At 34.9% G+C, this 21501-nt stretch overlaps 1 protein-coding gene across 1 annotated transcript in view; it reads left to right on the forward strand.

Annotated features, from left to right (window-relative positions):
* Positions 1-21501, forward strand: part of LOC131851112 (cyclic nucleotide-gated cation channel subunit A) — a 68440-nt gene extending 46939 nt beyond the window's left edge. The window contains exons 4-10 of the mRNA XM_059201547.1: positions 15193-15432; positions 16760-16919; positions 19348-19493; positions 19623-19745; positions 19830-20735; positions 20827-21008; positions 21178-21501. Coding sequence (XP_059057530.1) covers positions 15193-15432; positions 16760-16919; positions 19348-19493; positions 19623-19745; positions 19830-20735; positions 20827-21008; positions 21178-21466 — 2046 coding nt within the window. The 3' untranslated portion in view covers positions 21467-21501. The remainder of the gene's footprint in view (positions 1-15192; positions 15433-16759; positions 16920-19347; positions 19494-19622; positions 19746-19829; positions 20736-20826; positions 21009-21177) is intronic.

A 21501-nucleotide genomic window follows, 5' to 3' on the forward strand; every position in this document is an offset into this window, starting at 1 on the left:
TTTTACTCTTAAAGGGGTACAATAAAATAGGGAATGAAAATATGTATAGAAAATCGATATTTATGAATCTTGGACGATGAAACTTTTTTGGGCAGACTATTGAGTATTTTTTCTAAAATATTATATAAATTCCATGCGAACGAAGTCGCGTGTACGCTAGATACATAGAACTGTACATAACAATGATATACTTTCTAGATCCAGACACCAATCTATCGTATAGATTGATCAATCAATAATCAATGTTAGACAGTACCTGTAATTTCCTCCGCACGTTCTCTCTTTGTCTGGTGGGTAAACAATGAAACCTCATAATAGCATCTCACCCCCTTCAATGGCAGGATTAATAAATATAGCACAACAGAGTAGAAACGTTCAAACGGACAGTTTTATGTATTTTATTCAATCAGTTTATAAGGCGAGCAACGGGTCAATCTAACAATTTGTCTCCATGTTGAAAACTTCTGTAATAAATAAGTTTTATGTATTTAATTAAATGTGTTCATATGGCCAGTCAATAATAGGTATATCTAACAACTTTTCTCCCTGTTGAAAACTTCTATAATGATTAAGGTGATCAACTGTTTTATGTATTTAATTAAATGTGGTCATATAGCCAGTCAGTAATAGGTATATCTAACAACTTTTCTCCCGGTTGAAAACTTCTATAATGATTAAGGTGATCAACTGTTTTATATATGTAATTAAATCTGGTCATATAACCAGTCAGAAACAGGTCTATCTAATATTTTTTCCCTCGGTTTAAAACTTATATAATGATTAAGATGATGAACTGTTATATTTATTTAATTAAATGTGGTCATATGGCCATATGTATATGTATGTAATTGGTCAGATTGACCTATTGCAGAATGGCCATTCTGCAATAGGCCAATACTTGCTAGATCCAGGCACCAATCTATCGTATAGATTGATCAATCAATAATCAATGTTAGACAGTGCCTATAATTTCCTCCGCACGTTCTCTCTTTGTCTGGTGGGTAAATAATGAAACCTCATAATAGCATCTCACCCCCTTCAATGGCAGGATTAATAAATATAGCACAACAGAGTAGAAACGTTCAAACGGACAGTTTTATGTATTTTATTCAATCAGTTTATTAGGCGAGCAACGGGTCAATCTAACAATTTTCCTCCCAGTTGAAAACTTCTATAATGGTTAAGATGGCCAACTGTTTTATATATTTAATTAAATGTGGTCATATGGCCAGTCAGCAACAAGTCTATCTAATATTTTTTCTCCCGGTTGAATACTTCTATAATGGTTAAGATGGCCCACTGTTTTATATATTTAATTAAATGTGGTCATATGGCCAGTCAGCAACAAGTCTATCTAATATTTTTTCTCCCGGTTGAAAACTTCTATAACGGTTAAGATGACCAACTGTTTTATATATTTAATTAAATGTGGTCATATGGCCAGTCAGCAACAAGTCTATCTAATATTTTTTCTCCCGGTTGAAAACTTCTATAATGGTTAAGATGACCAACTGTTTTATATATTTAATTAAATGTGGTCATATGGCCAGTCAGCAACAAGTCTATCTAATATTTTTTCTCCCGGTTGAAAACTTCTATAATGGTTAAGATGACCAACTGTTTTATATATTTAATTAAATGTGGTCATATGGCCAGTCAGCAACAAGTCTATCTAATATTTTTTCTCCCGGTTGAAAACTTCTATACTGGTTAAGATGGCCAACTGTTTTATGTATTTATTTAAATATATGTATTATATATATAAGCCTTCCTCTAGAATCACTATCTATTAAAAAATCGCTTCAAAATCCATTGCGTAATTTTGAAGATTTAAGCATACATAGGGACAGACAGCGACAATGACTTTATTTTATACTATGCAATGATGATACCCCGGGCTTAAACGAATTCGCGTAAGTTGGGGTTGATACAAATACATAAGTACAAGCGTCTCACTAGAGGGCATTGGGTGAAAATTAAAACGCGCTATCAACATTTTTTCATGAAACATATTACCTCGGAAAAGAAAAAAATTTCATTCATTAAATAATTTTCCATTGAATAATTTTTGAAGGTCTCAGGTTAGATTTAACCGAAGACCTATTATTACTACAATTATAGCTATCGTATGTATATTATACATACGTTACGATTCGACGGTAGATTTGACATATCATAAGAGTCTGTAATAGATCTACATGAATAAAGATATTTTGAATTTGAATTTGAATATCCAGATATGATGTCTTTAAACGTACCTTTTGTGTAATTATTTTTTGTTTCGTGATGTATATATTTGAATTAAATTTAGTACACACACATAGTCTATATCTAGGGAAAGGATATAGACTACTTTTAAATGCAAAAATAGGGTTGTAAGGGGTTGAAAGAAGAAATTAATGATTGTATGGAAGTATCGCAATTTTTAAAGCTTACAATTTTTTAGGCTAGTGATTAATTATATAAATAAATATAACATTCAAAGTTAGTAAAATAAAATAAGGGATGAAAGTTGTATTAAAATTTGACGTTTTTAAAGCTACAACGGTGAAACTTTTCCTTTAGCTTTTTATAGTTAGCCTAAATAATTAAACATGATATGCGAGGTCCTTCTGACGCGTGAACGAAGTCGCGAGCGCGGACGAGTGAAGTTTTTTTAGTACTAACTAAATACATTTCTATTTCATTTATTTATTTATTTTTTTTTTATTTATTTACGTCACACTAAGTGAGCTTTACAGTTTCCCAATATGCCCACTTAGGAAGATTGTATATATATACACACACTTATAAAACACATACTAGTTACTAATACATACACTAATTACACAAGAAAAAAATAAAATAAAAATAATAACAATAATAATAATCTTACTTTTCCATACTACTTAAATAATCTACTGCCATCCTACGAAACTCCAGCAAATTACTAGTAAATATGTCCAGATCCGGAAAACGACTAACAACACCGTTGAGTAGACTCAATGCCAGAGAAATAGGAGCCTGTTTGGCCAGCTCCGTCCTTCTCCATGGAACATCAAACAAGTTTCGTCTTCGTGCTTGTACGTAATTATTGGGCGCTCTTATGGACACCGATGTTAATACCGCTTGGTTACATTTTTCACCTCTCATGACTTTGACTACATATTCCAATAATGCAATCTTCCGTCTTACTTCGAGTGTGTCATATCCCACCATCCCCAACAAAAATATAGTAGGATATATATTAGGGTATGTTACCCTATAACCATACTGCCTTTGATATATATATCGTATAAATTTCTTTTGGAGTTTCTCCACCATGAGTATGTATTTTGACTCATGAGGGTTCCATATAATTGCGTTGCTTTCTAATTTACTGCGTACGAAGACATTATATAGTATTTTGATACTCAGTATATTATCTAACTGGTTTGCCTGTCGTAATACAAACCCAAGGGTCCTGAACGCCTGAGTGCATATTGTAATAATATGACTTCGGAAAGTCAGATCATCACTCATCAAAACCCCCAAATCTCTTATAGACCTTACCCTATTTATCGGTGTATTACCTAACTGGTAATTATGCATATAGGTGTCCACATTCCGACTAAAAGTTACTAGTGAACATTTGGCGTCACTAAACATCAAGCGGTTTGTTTTACACCACTCATAGATATTGTTTATATCTTTCTGAAGGAGCTCGCAATCAGAGAAATTATTAATTTTAAAAAATAATTTTAAGTCGTGTGCAAACAACAGACAGGACGCCGTAGTGACTACCTCCGGCAAATCATTGATAAATATCAAAAATTCCAGGGGCCCTAAATTACTTCCCTGACTCACCCCGGAGTACGTGTAATATGGCTCAGAATAGCTTCCATTATACTGCACAAACTGCCTTCGATTGCGAAGGTAGTTGGAGAAGAATTTAATTAACAATGGAGAAAATCCGGCAGCTGAAAGTTTGTGAAGAAGTACGTCGTTGTCTACACTATCGAATGCTTTTTTTATGTCGAAATATGCTGCGTCAACCTGGCTGCTACAATCCACTGCATCCGTGACATATGTCCAAAAGGACAGTAAGTTGGTAGCCGTGGAACGGCCAGGCCGGAAACCATGTTGGCAGTCAGTAAGTCGGTTCTGTAGTTGCTTACTTATTCGAAAATGTAATATACTCTCGAATAATTTACCGAAGGCAGACAATACTGCCACTGGTCTAAAATCGCTTACGTCCGACTTAGAATTACCCTTAGGGATGGGAACCACGCGTGAAATTTTCCACACTTCCGGGTAAACAGATTTATTGAGGCACAAATTAAAAATATAACGCATAGGTTTTAAGAAAATCGACCTGCAGTCTTTTATGATGTAAGGAGGAATGCCGTCAGGACCGGCTGAACATTTTGGCTTGAGACGTCTGAATGCAAGCTCCACATCATCGAGAGTAACAGCGTCAATATGAATACGTAAGCTCTCCGATCCTGCCGCCGCAATCGCTTCATCCGCATTCAATATAGGTGGATACTTTGCGTAAACAGATCGGAAGTACTCAGCTAATAATTGTGCTCCATCAGTATTAGATATGGGTTTTCCATTAGACAATAAAACTTCTGACTTTTTTACTTGACGTTTTGATGTTATATGGTTCCAAAAAGCGATGGATCCCGTCTTAAGTCGCGTTCAATTTTTATTTTATAATGTTCGAAATCCTCCTTGATGTTCAATTTCACCAATGCCCTAAGCCTCATAAACTCTTGCCTATTGTCTACAGAACCGTTTTTTTTATAACGACAATGATGATAAGCCTTTAACTTAATGTTGCGTTTTGTACGATCAGAGTACCACACAAGATATACATATCGAGGTGGTTCTGATAAACGCGATTTAATCGGCACGCAATTATTTATACACTTATTAATAACTTTATACAAAAAAGACACGCCTGCATCGGGGTCACTTAATTTATATATCGGATCCCAGTTTATATTCTCCAAAGAATGATACAACTTGTAGAAGTCTGCCTTTTTGAAATTTCAACCGGTAAAAACATCAACATCCATATTCGAACCCATACAATTACTATGAACAAATGTGTCACTTACCTGTATGTTCAATGGTGGATGGTAATTATCTGGTGGTACCAACCAGTCGTCCTCTCTCCGCACCGAGACCTCACCCAACGATGCACTCACAAGTACCAAATCCAATATCCCGCCTGCACTATTACCCACACAGTTTATTTGCTGAAGATCACAGAATGACAATAAACATTCAAATCTAATACGTGTATTAACACTTGCAGAATTTAAGTTAAAATCCCCACATATTAAAAACTTATCGTATTTCGGTAACACACATTCTATTTGTTGAAATACCATTTCATACATTTCGTCCTTTGCATTGGGTGGAATGTATACACATAAAACTACTAATAATAAATTATTGTCATTATACAGTCCGCCGCAAACGAGTTCACAACCCGAGTCTGTTAGTGATGTCGTCACGTTGGTTCTACGTAGTAGGTACCGTGGTCCGGCCGCGACGGCCACTCCGCCGCCTCGCCGCCCATCTGCACGATCCGCTCGCAATAACGTAAAACCAATTGGCACAACTTCAGAGTCGTGAATGCTCGGTGTTAACCAAGTTTCGGTGATCAGGAATACATCCGCTATCACTGCTACCATGGTTGACGAAATAGCATGCAGTTTGGTACGTAATCCTCGAACATTCGGGTAATAAAACGATAATAATCTTGTATTATTCTTTAATTTTGGAAATATTTTATATTTCCGCTTGTACCTTCCGTTTACTCTCTCGCCGTCGAAACCACTCATTGAAATCCGTGTTTGGAGGCCAATTTTCTGGAGACATGAAAAAGTCGAATTTGCTTTCTGGAACAGTGACAACAAACGATGCGTAATCCCTGTGTTTCAGTTCGAGTTTCTCCATCCTATATTCATTTAAATCCTGCATTTTATTTTTTTTATCCATATAGTTTTTGATCTGCTCAACCGTTATGCTATATCTCATTGACCATAAATGTATTTGCCTCGATCTCTCTACGGCAGATACTTCCATATCTACATCTCCAGTGCCTCTGATCACCGGTCGCCTTCGGCGTTGTCGCCGTTGTACCGTGTTCCACTCATTTGACTCGACGTCTACAGCGGCTTCTACGGCCAGTATACGTTGCGCCGATATTGTTTCCCCAACGCGTTGTACATTAGCCGTGTGATCGGTACCTGTGGTGGGGCGCACGAGCAATGAGTCAGAGGACGTCCGCGGTGGCTGCGCGCTGTTGGGGGGTAACAGTGACGCTGTAGCCGGAGTCTTTGCCCGCTGCTTGCGCGTCATCATTGGTCGCTCAATGTCTGCCATTGGTCGCTGATTTGTTGATGTTATACCTCGAGACGTTGATGGAGCTGAAGAATGTTTTAAATGTACCTCCATTCCGTTTTTCTTAGGTGGTATACCCTCCAGTACAGATGGTGTCATGGCGCACTGTACCATTTCTAAGACACAAATTTTCGCTTGTAGCTCATCCAATTTGTCCGACATCTCGCTCACTTTCGTCTCCAATGGTCGTAGACATCGCCTCACTACTTCTTCAATGTCCGAAATAGACAATTTCGACATTTTTAATAGGAATAAAAATTAAAAACTAGGGAGCGTTCTTTAAGCCGTCTACTCACCGCGAGGGTAGCGGGGGGAATTATAGAGTAACTAGCTACTATCGCCGGCTTCGCACGGGTGTACGTATGTATTATATATATAAACCTTCCTCTAGAATCACTATCTATTAAAAAAACCGCTTCAAAATCCATTGCGTAGTTTTCAAGATTGAAGCATACATAGGGACAGACAGCGACAATGACTTTATTTTATACTATACAATAGTTATACCCCGGGCTTAAACGAAATCGCGTAAGTTGGGGTTGATACAAATACATAAGTACAATCGTCTCACTAGAGGGCATTGGGTGAAAATTAAAACGCGCTATCAACATTTTTTCATGAAACATGTACCTCGGAAAAGAAAAAATTTTCATTGGGTAAATTTAGCTTCACGTCCATTGAATAATTTTTGAAGGTCTCAGGTTAGATTTAACCGAAGACCTATTATTACTACAATTATAGCTATCGTATGTATATTATACATACGTTACGATTCGACGGTAGATTTGACATATCATAAGAGTCTGTAATAGATCTACATGAATAAAGATATTTTGAATTTGAATTTGAATATCCAGATATGATGTTTTTAAACGTACCTTTTGTGTAATTTTTTCGTGATGTATATATTTGAATTAAAATTAGTACACACACATAGTCTATATCTAGGGAAAGGATATAGACTACTTTTAAATGCAAAAATAGGGTTGTAAGGGGTTGAATGAAGAAATTAATGATTGTATGGAAGTATCGCAATTTTTAAAGCTTACAATTTTTTAGGCTAGTGATTAATTATATAAATAAATATAACATTCAAAGTTAGTAAAATAAAATAAGGGATGAAAGTTGTATTAAATATTGACATTTTTAAAGCTACAACGATGAAACTTTTCCTTTAGCTTTTTATAGTTAGCCTAAATAATTAAACATGATATGCGAGGTCCTTCTGACGCGTGAACGATGTCGCGAGCGCGGACGAGTGAAGTTTTTTTAGTACTAACTAAATACATTTCTATTTCATTTATAGAGTAACTAGCTACTAACGCCGGCTTCGCACGGGTGTACATATATATTATATATATAAACCTTCCTCTAGAATCACTATCTATTAAAAAAACCGCTTCAAAATCCGTTGCGTAGTTTTCAAGATTTAAGCATACATAGGGACAGACAGCGACAGTGACTTTATTTTATACTATCCAATAATGATACCCCATCTTAAACGAATTCGCGTAAGTTGGGGTTGATACAAATACATAAGTACAAGCGCCTCGCTAGAGGGCATTGGGTGAAAATTGAAACGCGCTATCAACATTTTTTCATGAAACGTGTATACCCTCGGAGAAGGAAAATTTTCATCGTAGGAAATTTGTGTCCGTTTGGATAATTTTTGAGGGTCTCGGGTTAGTTTTAAACCGAGACCTATAATTATACATAATATAATATATATATACTAGATTTTACCCGCGGCTTCGCTTGCATTAATTTATCCCCTTAGGGGTGGAATTTATCAAAATCCTTTCCTAGAGAATGCCTAAGTCATAGTAGCTATATGAATGCAAAGTTTCAGTCGGATCGGTTTAAAATTGACAAAGTTTCATACAAACTTTCATCCCCTATTTTATCCCCTTGGGGTGGAATCAAAACGCGGATGCCTACGTCATAACATCTACTTGTATGCCAAATTTTAGCCCGATCCGTCCAGTGGTTTGGGCTGTGCGTTGATAGATCACTATGTCAGTCAGTCACCTTTGAGTTATATATATATATATATATTATACATTCGATACGATTGGAATATTTCAGACACGATGTCTTTATATATATGTTATTTGACGACCTCTGTGGTCTAGCCGTGTAAGACACCACCTTACATCAAATGGCCGCGGGTTCGATTCCTCGCACGCACAAACCATGCATTTGTGTCAGTTATCCAAACCCATAGCACAAGCTTCAGCTAGTTTAACTTGAGTCTTGATGGCGCTGTGTGAATTGTCCTGAGATAGCGTTTATTTGTTGCGTGATATAAAATCATATACTTAATATACTTAAGATATTATAAAATAATAGTAACCCGTCCCGACTTCGCATATAGGCATTCCAAAAACCTTTCTCTTGATCTATCTCTTACAGCATTAAAATCCGTTGCGTAATTTAAAAGATACAGCTACGGCAACTTTGCTTTATACTTATAAAGATACATTCGATTGAATAGAATAGAAAATAATTTATTCAAATAAATTTACATAGAAGCACTTTTGAATAGCTAGCTGTCTACTCGCCCCGGCTTCGCACGGTTATACATGTATTATATATATAAACTTTCCTCTTGAATCACTCTATCTATTAAAAAACCTCTTCAAAATCCGTTTAGTAGCTTTAAAGACATACATAGGGACGGACAAACAGCGACAGTGGTTTGTTTTATACTATGTAATGAAGGTATTAAACTGACCGAATATCTTAGTCATAAAATATAGTAGTTTAATAATTAAGACTTACTATATACATATATATATATAAATATATTTAGTACGTGTTAATTATTAAGGGAAGGAAGTCAGAAATTCACTGCGCTGTGGGAGATTTTAATGAGTTACACAGTACGCGCTCATCTCGCATGAGAACGCCAAAGTTTCGTGAGGGATTTTCTTCGCACATTAATAAAAATACACTAATTGCACTTGAATTTCATTATACAGACATACTAATTACACTAGCCGAGCAGGCGAGTTATCCGTAACTACATAACTTTTTTATATAAGTGTTGTAACTGGCAAATCAAATATGTATTTTTAATCTTAAATTGGTATTAAATTTATTAAAATTTATAATTCTTTTATATACCATTTTTGTTTGATACATCAATTCTTTCATTCGATTGTTAAATCCATCATACTTGTGAACGAGTGCTGTTTGTAGGGACTGGTCTGCTCTTATCACTACGACTGATTTAATCTTATTATGTTTTTATATTTGGGCTAATTGTAGCGGAAATAAATAAAAAAATGAAGAAATGAAGTAGAACATACATATTTTGTAACAGTATTTAGTTTTTCACTTTTAAATTGTAAAATGTACATAATATGCCATTTTACTTTCTAGAAAGTATTTTGAAGCATTTTTAAAATACCTACTTATAGATATATTCGAGTTCGTTGGCTCTACATAAGTGCATCTACTCGATATAATTTACCTTTTCAATATAGAAGAATAGAGACTTTAATAACAAAGGACTGGCGGTCGATGACGTTTTAGGATATTTTTGTCCACAATGAAAATGTTTGTTTACACAGCATTAATCTATTGTATTCAACAACAGCATTTTGACATACCTCTCGAAAATCGCGTCAAATCTCATAACTTCTAACCCGAAACCTATTCAAATAGAGAATCTTAAATTTTGTAACAGAAATAGAAATAGAAAAAATCTTTATTCAAATAAACTCAAAGCACTTTTGAATAGTCATATTTTGATTCTACCACTCATTCGGAATGCAGATTCATCACAAGAAGAATGAGCGAGAAACTTGTGTGTTGCTCTTTTTAATAGATGTTTTTTTCTATAAATAATTACAGTATAACAAGTAAGAGGCATTCGATAATCAACATAGAAATCGCTACGCACTCATTACTAGTGTAATCAGTAGTTTGTGTAACATTTTTCTAAGAAACAATTTAGAAAAGTATAATAAGGTGGAGAAAAATAATAGATTCAAGATTCATGAGGAGATACATTATATAAAGAGAGCAACATGCGTGATTATATAAGGAGATCATATACATATAGAAGGAATTTGTCAGAAACAATATCCTATGTCGGACAAACAATATCCTTTGTCGGATAACAATATATTTAAATGCTACAAAAAAATATTAAATTTAAATGTCAAACAATAATAAAAAGATAATGATGTCGTAATAACAGAAAAACTACAACTTAAGTATATGCACTATAGTATAAAACTAATAAAACATTTCGTCAAATTTATCATCTAAAAAATTCGATATACTATAATAACATTAGTCAATCAATAGTCTCTTTAATTTATATTATATGTATAATAATATGGATGATTGTTGAAAGTATAATACTAGTCTTTAAGTAAGCGTATATATGTTGACGCCTCGGTGGTCTAGTGGTTTAGCACACCGCTTTACGTCCGATGGTCGCAGGTTCGATTCCTCGCACGGCACAAACATTTATATTCATGAGTATGATTGTGTCGGTCTGGGTGTTTTCTATGTATAATATGTATGTATTTACGAAAAAAAATATCTATGTATTTGTATCAGTTGTCTAGTACCCATAACACAAGTTTTAGCTAGCTTAACTTGGGTCTAGATGGCGCTGTGTGAATTGTCTTGAGATGATTATTATTATTATTATTATTTGTACATGTATTTCTTTTCTGTTTTTTAATATGTCACTTTGTATTGCTGGCAGCTTATACCCATCTATTTATAATCTATACATATAAATGAAATAGGAGTGTCTGTTTGTAATATTGAAATAACCGTTTTTTATTAATATAAATACGGTTCATACACCAAAATAACATTTTTTATAATTTTTCTCTGTCTGTCTGTTTGTTCTGGCTAATTTCTGAAATGGCTGGACCGATTTTGACGGGACTTTTGCATGTAGCTGATGTAATAAGGAGTAACTTAGGCTACTTTTATTTTGGATTTTTTTTTATTTTAGTTATTTAAAGTTAGATCATAGTCACGGGCACAGCTATTATAATAAATCGCTTCGCTATAGATGTAGTAAATACTGTAAATTAATAATTAAAGCAATAGCTTTAATAATTCCAAATCTGTAACTGGAACTAATTAAACTAATAAACGATTATTTAATATTCTAACAAATATTTTAACAGCCGTTAATCAAACTAGTCATTATAAAAACAGAGTGTTAAATTTAACTATATAACTACTTGATCCATAAACAACAACAATCAGAAATAGAATATTTCATACACTTAAAACATAAACGAGCAAGTACCATAAGGATTATTGGACACTGTTAACTAAAAAAAATTTATTATGATAATAATCTCAGGACAATTCACACGGCCATCTAGACCCAAGTTAAGCTATCTAAAGCTTGTGTAACACAAGCTTTAGTAGCTTAACTTGGATTTTTTTTATAAATACATACTTATTATAAATAGAAACCCAGACACCAACAATTATAACCATGAATACAAATGTTTGTTCCGTGGAGGATCGAACCCGCGACCATTGGATATAAGGCGATGTGGTACACCACTAGACCGTCAAGTAAATACTTCAATGTATTAATTTAAATTAATTATGGCTAGTAAGATAAACTAAATATTGTTGAAGTATAATACTAGTGACACAGTTGAGATACGGCAGTGCTTAGACTGCCGTATCTCAACTGTGTCACCCCACCTTACATTTTCTTATTGTTATCAATACATATAAATAAAATTGGAGTGTCAGTTTGTAATATTGAAATAACTACATGCATATGAATATAAATAAGGTACATATACCAAAAAAACACTTTTTACAATTTTTGTCTGTCTGTCTGTTAGTCTCTTTGTTCCGGCTAATCTCTGGAATGGCTGGACCGATTTTAACGGGACTTTTTTTGGCAGGTAGCTGATATAATAATACTTAGTAACTTAGGCTACTTTTTTTTATGAAAAATCTTTTATTCTAGAAAGATAAAGTTATTTTCGGGATTAGCTAGTTTAGTATATAAGACGATATTTTTATATAAAAATTCACTACCATATGTTATATACACATTCAAAATTATTAGGTAGGATTGATAAAAGCAATGTAAATCTAAACATATAAATAAAATTGGAGTGTTTGTAATATTGAAATTCCACACCAAAATAACATTTTTTACTTTTTCTGTCTGTCTGTTTATTCCGGCTAATCTCTGAAATGACTGGACCGATTTTGACGGGACTGTTTTTGGCAGGTAGCTGATATAATAAGGAGTAACTTAGACTACTTTGATTTTAGAAAAATAAAGTCAAATTCCACTCAGACGAAGTTGCGGAAACAGCTAGTAATTAAAAAAAACTTGTAAATTTATGTCCGGGACTATGCTATTCCTAGCTAGGAATAGCATCGTATAGCTATACGATGACCGCCCAATGAAAAGAGGTGGGAAGGTAGATCAAAAAAGAAAAAAATAAACATCGACTGAACCGACAACATCGTATTACTATCCCGCAAGCAAAAGAAGCAATCATTACCATGGAATAGAATAGAATAGAAAATCATTTATTCAAATAAACTTAATTTAAAAAATGTTGACTATTCAAAAGTGCTTAACACTTTTGAATAGTCAACATTTTTTAAATCTACCGCTTATTTGGAAAGCTGTCTCATCACAAGAAGAATAAGCTAGAAACTTGTGTGTTGCTCTTTTAAACAATCCTTGTAAGTTCACATTTTACAAGTCGAAACGTGTGAATACAAACTACCAACCAGCACTAATTTATTTAGGCTCAAATATAAAAACACAATATGATTAAATCAGTCGTAGTGATAAGAGCAGACCAGTCCCTACAAGCAGCACTCGTTCACGAGTATGACGGATGAGCCAGCCATGATATTTTAGGGAGCCCAATGACCCGGCCCACCACGCCGTCACATGTCTGGACATTTTAGTGAGCATGACTAACAATATAATTAGACAACAACAATATAATTTCGAAATAATTTCAATGCCACAAATTATAATAAAAACTGCTTTAAATTCATCGTTCATCGTTTAGTCGATTACTTGTATCACCATACTGGCTACCTGTTGACCCTAACCTTTATTTGAAACAGTTTCATATACGGAAAGTACGTACGTTTAATAAGGAAACTATTACCGAATGTTATATCGTGAATACTAAAGTGGCTTGCACCTCTTGTACTTCTTACCAAATTGCTTTCAAAATTACACGCGCCATGTTTTTTTAGATTCATCTAAAGAACATTATATTTATTTCTTCATCACCGTACCACCCGCCAGAAACTGAAATACCATCCTGGTCATCTGGATGAATGGCGGTCTTACATAGTGCGGTTTTATAGAAACTTTTTGCCTCGCACAACCACATTGTGGAATCACCTTCCAGCAATGGTATTTCCGAACCGATACGATATTGAAACCTTCAAGAAAAGAGCTTATTCCTTTTTAAAAGGCCGACAACGTACTTGCAATTCCCCTGGTGTTGCGGGTGCTCATGGGCGGCGGTAATCACGTACCATCAGGTGAGGGGCATGCAAGTCTAAACGATTTCAACAATGAAGGGATATATCTGTAATTTGTGATTTGCTATAGCAGTTCAAATGAAACCTACAGTTATCGTTTTTTTTTATTTCTCCCGTTTTTCAATAGCAGATAGACATACATTCAGTTCTGTAGTCTTATAAGGATACTATTATTTTTCTATCCATTGCTAATGTTTTAGAAAAAAAGATCTATATGTAGTCAAATGGACAAAATCAAATCAAATTATCTTTATTTCTGTACGTCTATTACAGAGTCCTATGATGTGTTATATTTACCATCAGTATGGTATACATTAGAGCTTTTTTTTTATTATACCACGTAGGTGGCAAACAAGTATATGGCCCATCTGATGTTAAACGGTTACTGTAGCCTATAGACGCCTGAACACCAGGGGTGTCACATGCGCGTCGCCGACCCTAAAGAGCTGAGAAGAACTGAAGAAACTCAGCTCTTGTACTTTTGAAATAAGTTTGTACATGCTTACAAAATACTGATTCATTTTTAAATTCAATTAGGGAGAATATATTAACTGTCTGCATATGCTATTGCATTTTTGTCAATAGGAAATAATGCAATCTGTGGTCTGCCGAACAGACCTGACCCACAAACAGCACCCGTTTACGAGTATGACGAATAAGCCATTGGCACAACATACTGGACACATAGGAAAGGAATTGTTAGTAATGTGGACTAATGACCTCATGATCAGCAACCTACCACGTCTGGTGAACCTCCACGCGCTTCTAGTAACCATGCATGTTATGGATATGAAATTTCGGATACGGATAGGTTTTGGATATAGGAATGATTATTATACCGGATACGGATGCGGATATGAAATTATTTCGGATTATCCATTAGTTTCGGATAATTTCGGTTACGGATATTATTTTTTAAGGAATTTCAAAAGTAAAATACAAATAGCTAATAAAATGGTTACATAACGTGTCTCAATTAGGCTCCGCCTCTATCCGATATTATCCGAAACTTTTATTTCGGATTCGGTTACGGTTACGAATATTTTTTTATATCGGATGTCCGATAGTTTTGGTTACAGTTACGGAGCACCCTAGCATCTCTGCTAGAAACCATAGTGATAAATTCTTGGTGAATTTATGACGATGGGCTAACTGACCTGACCTCGTCTTCATCTCACCATCATTGATGCCCCGCAAATGTAAACCATTTGGGCAGGCGGGTGCACCATTTTATTATCATCTCTGAAATTTATTATAGTGTCGTCGATTTTTTTATAGGCAGTGAGTGAGGCTAACAGTGGTAACACTTGGGTGCAACGGCAATTGTCGCGACTAACTCGCAACCTCCGGTACCGCTTCAACGGAGAAGGTCGCGCCAAACCCCCCGACTGGTTCCTGGACAAGTTCGCTGCTCAGACCTTCACGGATCCTGAAGAACCACTGTATCAAGCCAAACGATCCAAGCTACTATGTGGCCTCAAGTTGGCTTTCGATCCTACTCTACCGGCCCACTACCACGTAAGTTACCATTGAGTACCGTTGTTAATAATACATGGGTAATAATTAGTGTGACTCGTTTCATTTTGTATTTGAATGCACTTGGCTTTTTTGTAGTATCTGTTTTGTTTTTCCACAGTCTTTCTTTTTTAATATTTCAGCTTTTCTCATAATACATGCTAACAAAATTTAGAAATACAAATTATTCTTATTAGCATCACAATTAAGCTATGTTCAGCAAATCAATAAAAAATATAATCTAAAATCATTCATTGGACATTGGACATTTTACTCTACCGTCCAATTTAGTATGCAGTATGTAATATTAAGTAATATGTCGTATGCAGACTCAATTGAATAAAATAAAAGTCTTTTTAATCCGATTCGTTTCGAATACGTCATCAATATATTATAGTAAATGTACCATGTCAAATTGTCCTTCACGTCCCTTGGGAACCATCGTGATAAATTCCTGGTGAATTTATCACGATGAGCTAACTCATATTCGTATTATCACCCTCCACTGGTGCCCCGCCAGCGTAAACCGTTAGCGCGGGCGGGTGCACAATTCCATTATCATCCATAAAAAAACATATATTATATTATAGTTTTACATAGATTTTAATTTTGTAACTATCAAGTTGTTCAATACAGATTTATCATTTTTAAATGTTGTTAATGATTTATTTAGAAATATTTTCCTCCATAGAATTTTTCATAATATTTTCATTATTATAAATCTCCCCAATAAATGCAGCAGTTTGAACTAGCCCACGCTTCCACGGGCGCTTTGAAAAGATTGCATTCATTATTCCCGTACTGGGTCACTAGTTCTTACATAATATAGTCACTCTCGTTTCACGTATTTGTATACGATTATGTCTATTGTAGTCTTGGGACAGATGCAATAATACTTTATTGTAATGTCCGCTTAGTACCATTTTTACATCCATCTTTTATATGACAAGTTTTATTTTTTTTAATAAAATTTATTGTATTGTAACAGTATTTAGATATTAGCAAGTATTGTGTGGAGTCTGTAGTTGTACTATTTACTTGTCTTTGTGCTAACTGATGAATTCTCCATAGTCTTGTGTTCAAACGACGACGAAACCTTGCGAAGTATAGATACATAATACGTAAATAAATTCAATATAACATCAGTTTAAAAACCACTTATGATAACTCAATATTAACATTGTCTGCAAATGCCCACATAAAAAGCGTATGTAAAATTAATCCGTGTTAATATTGTAAATAAGGAGGTACTTGGTAAACTATTGCGTTCTGAATCATGAGAAGGAGTAAACAAAATATTAGTATTAGATCAATTGTTACTTGTTCACAGTGGCTGGCGGTGGTCTCTTTGGCTATATTGTACAATGTGGTGTTTGTCATTGGCCGCGCTGTATTCTGGGAATTGGACAACCTTACTTCATTCTGGTTTATCCTGGACTACCTATGCGATACCATCTACCTGGTCGACACCGTCGTACACATCCACGAAGGTTTGTAAGAGGTTATCATATAATATTTAAGTTCTTGCGGCGTGACCTAATTTACAATTCCCAATCCCGTTATGAAATATGAAATCCCGTTGCCCAAAATTAGGCCAACATAAAAATTACATATTTTTGACTAACTCACAGATGATACTAATTAAAGTAAAGGACAAAATGCTCGTTAATTGAATGCAGAAACAAAAGAATTAATCGGTGAGGTTTACACCCGGGTTGAATTCAAATATTCAGCGAATAGTGGACATAACAAGTGGCACTGTCTCATCTATTACAATTATTGTTCTTTATAATGCTCTTTTCGATTCGATTAATGAATAATTTGATATTTTATGGGAATTAACTATATGTCCTTTAACATTTGCTGAGCGTCGGTATATATGTAAAACATGAAGAATGTGCACGACCCACCCGCATAGTGAGCGAATGTCTTTGAATTTCAAATGCAAATTTTGTAATCTATGCGAGGATCTGATAAAGTAATCTAATTATTTTCAACCTTGACAAGTTGCAGTGATCATTAGATATAGGCGATACAGTCTAGAGAGGTAGGAAACATACAAACTCATCTGCCGCAGTACCTCAGTCTCAACTATTTAAGTGACCAAAAATCCATTGCTTAGTAAGCTGTATTTCGGTAAGAAATCTCTGAAACACATTAATAAAATTGGAGTGTCTGTTTGTAATATTGAAATAACAGTTTTTACTACATGCATATGAATACGGTACATAGGTACATCGAAAAAACATCTTTTACGATTTTTGACCGTCTGTTGGGCGGATTTTGACGGGACTTCTTTTGGCTGGTTACATCCGTTACCAGCCAAAAGAAGTCCCGTCAAAATCCGTCCAACAGACGGTTAAGGCATAAATTGGCTACTTTTATTTTAGAAAAAATAAAGATAAATTCCACGCGGGCGAACTCGCGGGAACAGCTAGTTTTGTAATAAAATCAGTTACATTTATGTGTAAGTATATATTTTTATAGAGCGATGTGTAAAGTTAGATGAGTAAGTGAAAGTATAAATTTATAAAACCAACTACATTCTAATAATACCATATCCTTACATTAATTCTTCTTACATTATTGTATGCCTTTCTTTATTGAATCAATATAATTTTATTACTGTCTATACTCTATGTAAGAGAGTAGGTACATTCTAGCTGTTGTCAAATTACTCGTGGCTCGGTCTATTGACTGGCGTCCACAATATTTGAGTATCGTAGTAATTATTAGTTTTACCAACAGTAACCTTACAACGGGGGAAAAAGGGATTATTAGTAACGGGGTCACGGTTGCTAGCTAAGGTTGTCCACCTTTGTTGGTTTATATCTGGTGAATTTACTACGATAAGCCGATTGATATGACTTCATCATTGATTAAGTGCCTGTATTTAAACATCGGCAATGCATCTATCAAAAAAATTGTAAGCATGTACATACCCACAACATCATAGCAAAATACCTTTTAACCTATCAAGTAAGCGATCCGTTAATTATAATGTAAACAAATATATCAATATAACATACAGATAATGAATGCATTTTTATTTCTGTGTAATTCTACGAGCTGTGTAATCACGTAAGTTCCGGAAATACAACATTACTACGGACAGAAAGTCTACATGTAATTAAGTATACGTCATTCATTAAAATAGATTATTCGGAAACTCCCCCTGGAGTTCCGCATGGATAGGTCTATGACATTGCCACCAAATGTAATACAAACGATAATGAAGTTAAAATTAATATGCATACAAAACAAAATCAAACGCACACGAGCTGTTCGTTTGATCACACAAGTATATCCATTTGTAAATTTATATTCATCGCAGAAACACATTTTGATATTAGATAGGTGGTAATTAAAAATCTAATAATGTTTCCTGACACCATCAACTGGTGTATATCCTCAGGAACTGTTATTACTCACAGCAATGTGAGTTACGGTATTGGCTACGATGCGAACACCACAAATCAACAATTTGACACCCACACACAAAGCCGCGCCCTGCGTCATCAAATTTAGCTAACGTGTAGACAAACATTCGACCCTGCCTAGTTGCTTTTTCCGTACAAATATTGCACTGCGGCTCTCTGCTCTGATACGATCCTTCACAACTCGTGAATAGTGTGATTGATCGTTTCCATGTATATCTATTTTTTAGGAACCTCTTTATAGGCCATGTCAATTATGTGCTATAAGTTTAGGTTTTTAGATATGGCTCTTAAACAAGTCTGTACAACGAGAATTTGGGCTTTCGTGCGGGATACTATAATATCCAAAAAAGTGCGATATTACTAATATAGATGCTGTTAAAAAAATCTATAAATATCTATTGTGTATAATTTTATTTATGCATATATAAAACTATCATAAATATAATAGCTACTAGTGATAACTTTTCTATTTTCGCAGGTTATTTAGAACAAGGGCTCATGGTTAAGGATTCTAAAATGCTAAGGCGACACTATCTTAAATCTGATGCATGGAGATATGATTTCATATCTCTACTACCCACAGATATCGCGTACTACTGGTGGAAACCTGGAACATGCGACTATGTTAGTATTCTTAGTTTTTCCAGAACCGTAATTGTAACATCTATATGCCAATAGAGCAACAAGAATTATTCCAGCGGGACATTATTTAACTTTGTTATTACTCAAGCGTCAATATTGGTTGTGTTTCAGAAACGTTTGCCGTGCCCTGTTATTGTACGTCTCAATCGGCTGTTTCGCTTGCCTCGAATGTGGGTGTGGTTCGATCGGACTGAGACCGCCACTAGCTATCCAAACGCTTTCAGGATATGCAAGGTTATAAACGTATAAATTTATCACTCAATTATGCATATTTCAGATGATTTAATAATCTTTAACATAATATTTCTTCTATTTTAGGTCGTTATGGCAATACTTGTACTTATACACTGGAACGCATGTCTCTATTTTGCTATAAGCTACGCAATAGGATTCGGCACGGACAATTGGGTTTACAATTTAACTGGCGCCCGTAATGAGTCGCTCGCTCATCAATACATTTACAGCTTTTATTGGTCTACTTTAACTCTCACTACTATCGGAGAAACGCCACAACCAGAAATCGATGCCGAGTACCTGTTTGTGGTCGCAGATTTTTTAGCCGGAGTTTTAATTTTTGCTACTATTGTGGGAAATATTGGTTCAATGATTTCAAATATGAATGTAGCCCGAGTGGAGTTTCAAAATAAAATGGATGGTGTTAAACAATACATGGCATTCAGAAAAGTTAGCGGTGAACTAGAAGCCAGGGTTATTCGATGGTTTGCATACACGTGGGCTCAAAGTGGGGCATTAGATGAAGAAAATGTGTTGTCCTCGCTTCCCGATAAATTGAAAGCAGAAATTGCAATCAGAGTTCATTTGGATACGTTGCGTAAAGTAAGAATATTTCAAGATTGCGAACCAGGTCTATTGGAGGCACTTGTGTTAAAACTTCGGCTTCAAGTTTTCAGCCCGGGAGATTATATTTGCCGCAAAGGAGATGTAGGAAAAGAAATGTATATTGTTAAAAGAGGAAGGCTCCAAGTAGTCGCTGATGATGGAAAAACAGTTTTGGCAACATTAAGTGCAGGTTCTGTATTTGGAGAAGTAAGTGTTTTAGAAATAGCTGGAAATCGTACTGGTAACCGACGAACTGCTAATGTCCGTGCTTTAGGCTATTCAGATCTATTTTGTTTGGCCAAAAGAGACCTTTGGGAAGCTCTCGCTGACTATCCCGATGCGAGAACTACACTTACTGAACGAGGCTGTCAACTATTAAGAAAGGTATGTTTTATTCGATACATTTCATTTCAATGATTATATTACACATTTGTATTACATTCTTCTAATATTTTGTTATATTAATATTTGACAGGATGGCTTACTTGATGAGAATGTATTTGAAAGTGCACAGTGTACACAACAAAGCTTGGAAGAAACCGTACAAAAGCTCGAAAATCATGTAGACTTGTTACATAATCGCTTGCAGGGAATACTGACAGATGTTGGCGAGGAACAAGCTAAAATGAAACAAAGGATGAACGAAATAGAAGTCAGGTTAGGAACTAAACAAAAGCGTTAATTAATATATTTTACTAGACGCAATATTTCGCAAATTGCGACATCTAATATTATGTATTGTGTAATTCATAAAATTTGCTTACGCGAATGTAATTTTCCTACAAATTAATGTTTATTTTTTTAATATAAATAATAACTTTTTTAGAGTATTGGATGAAGACGAAGGCGAAGCAACTGATACGGATGACATTACATCCCTGGAAGCATCAGAACTTAGAAGCGAAGCAGCGAGGTGCGGTGAAGCTTCAGGCTATAGCGAAATACATCTCAGCTCAATTCAGGATAATTCAATATTTCTCCATAGCAATCCATTCCCCATTCGAGAACGTGGACATTCCCTTAGCGTTGAAAGGTCTCCAAGTTTACTAGAACTTACACCAGAGCCACGCAGTAAGTCTTTGCGTATAAAAAAGAATGACAAAGATTCAAAGTGAACAAAAGTATAAAACACTAAAATAATGAGTTTTAG

Source organism: Achroia grisella, unplaced genomic scaffold (assembly GCF_030625045.1).
Source record: "Achroia grisella isolate CSIRO2021 unplaced genomic scaffold, CSIRO_AGI_Agris_v1 utg1173, whole genome shotgun sequence".
Lineage (NCBI taxonomy): Eukaryota > Metazoa > Arthropoda > Insecta > Lepidoptera > Pyralidae > Achroia > Achroia grisella.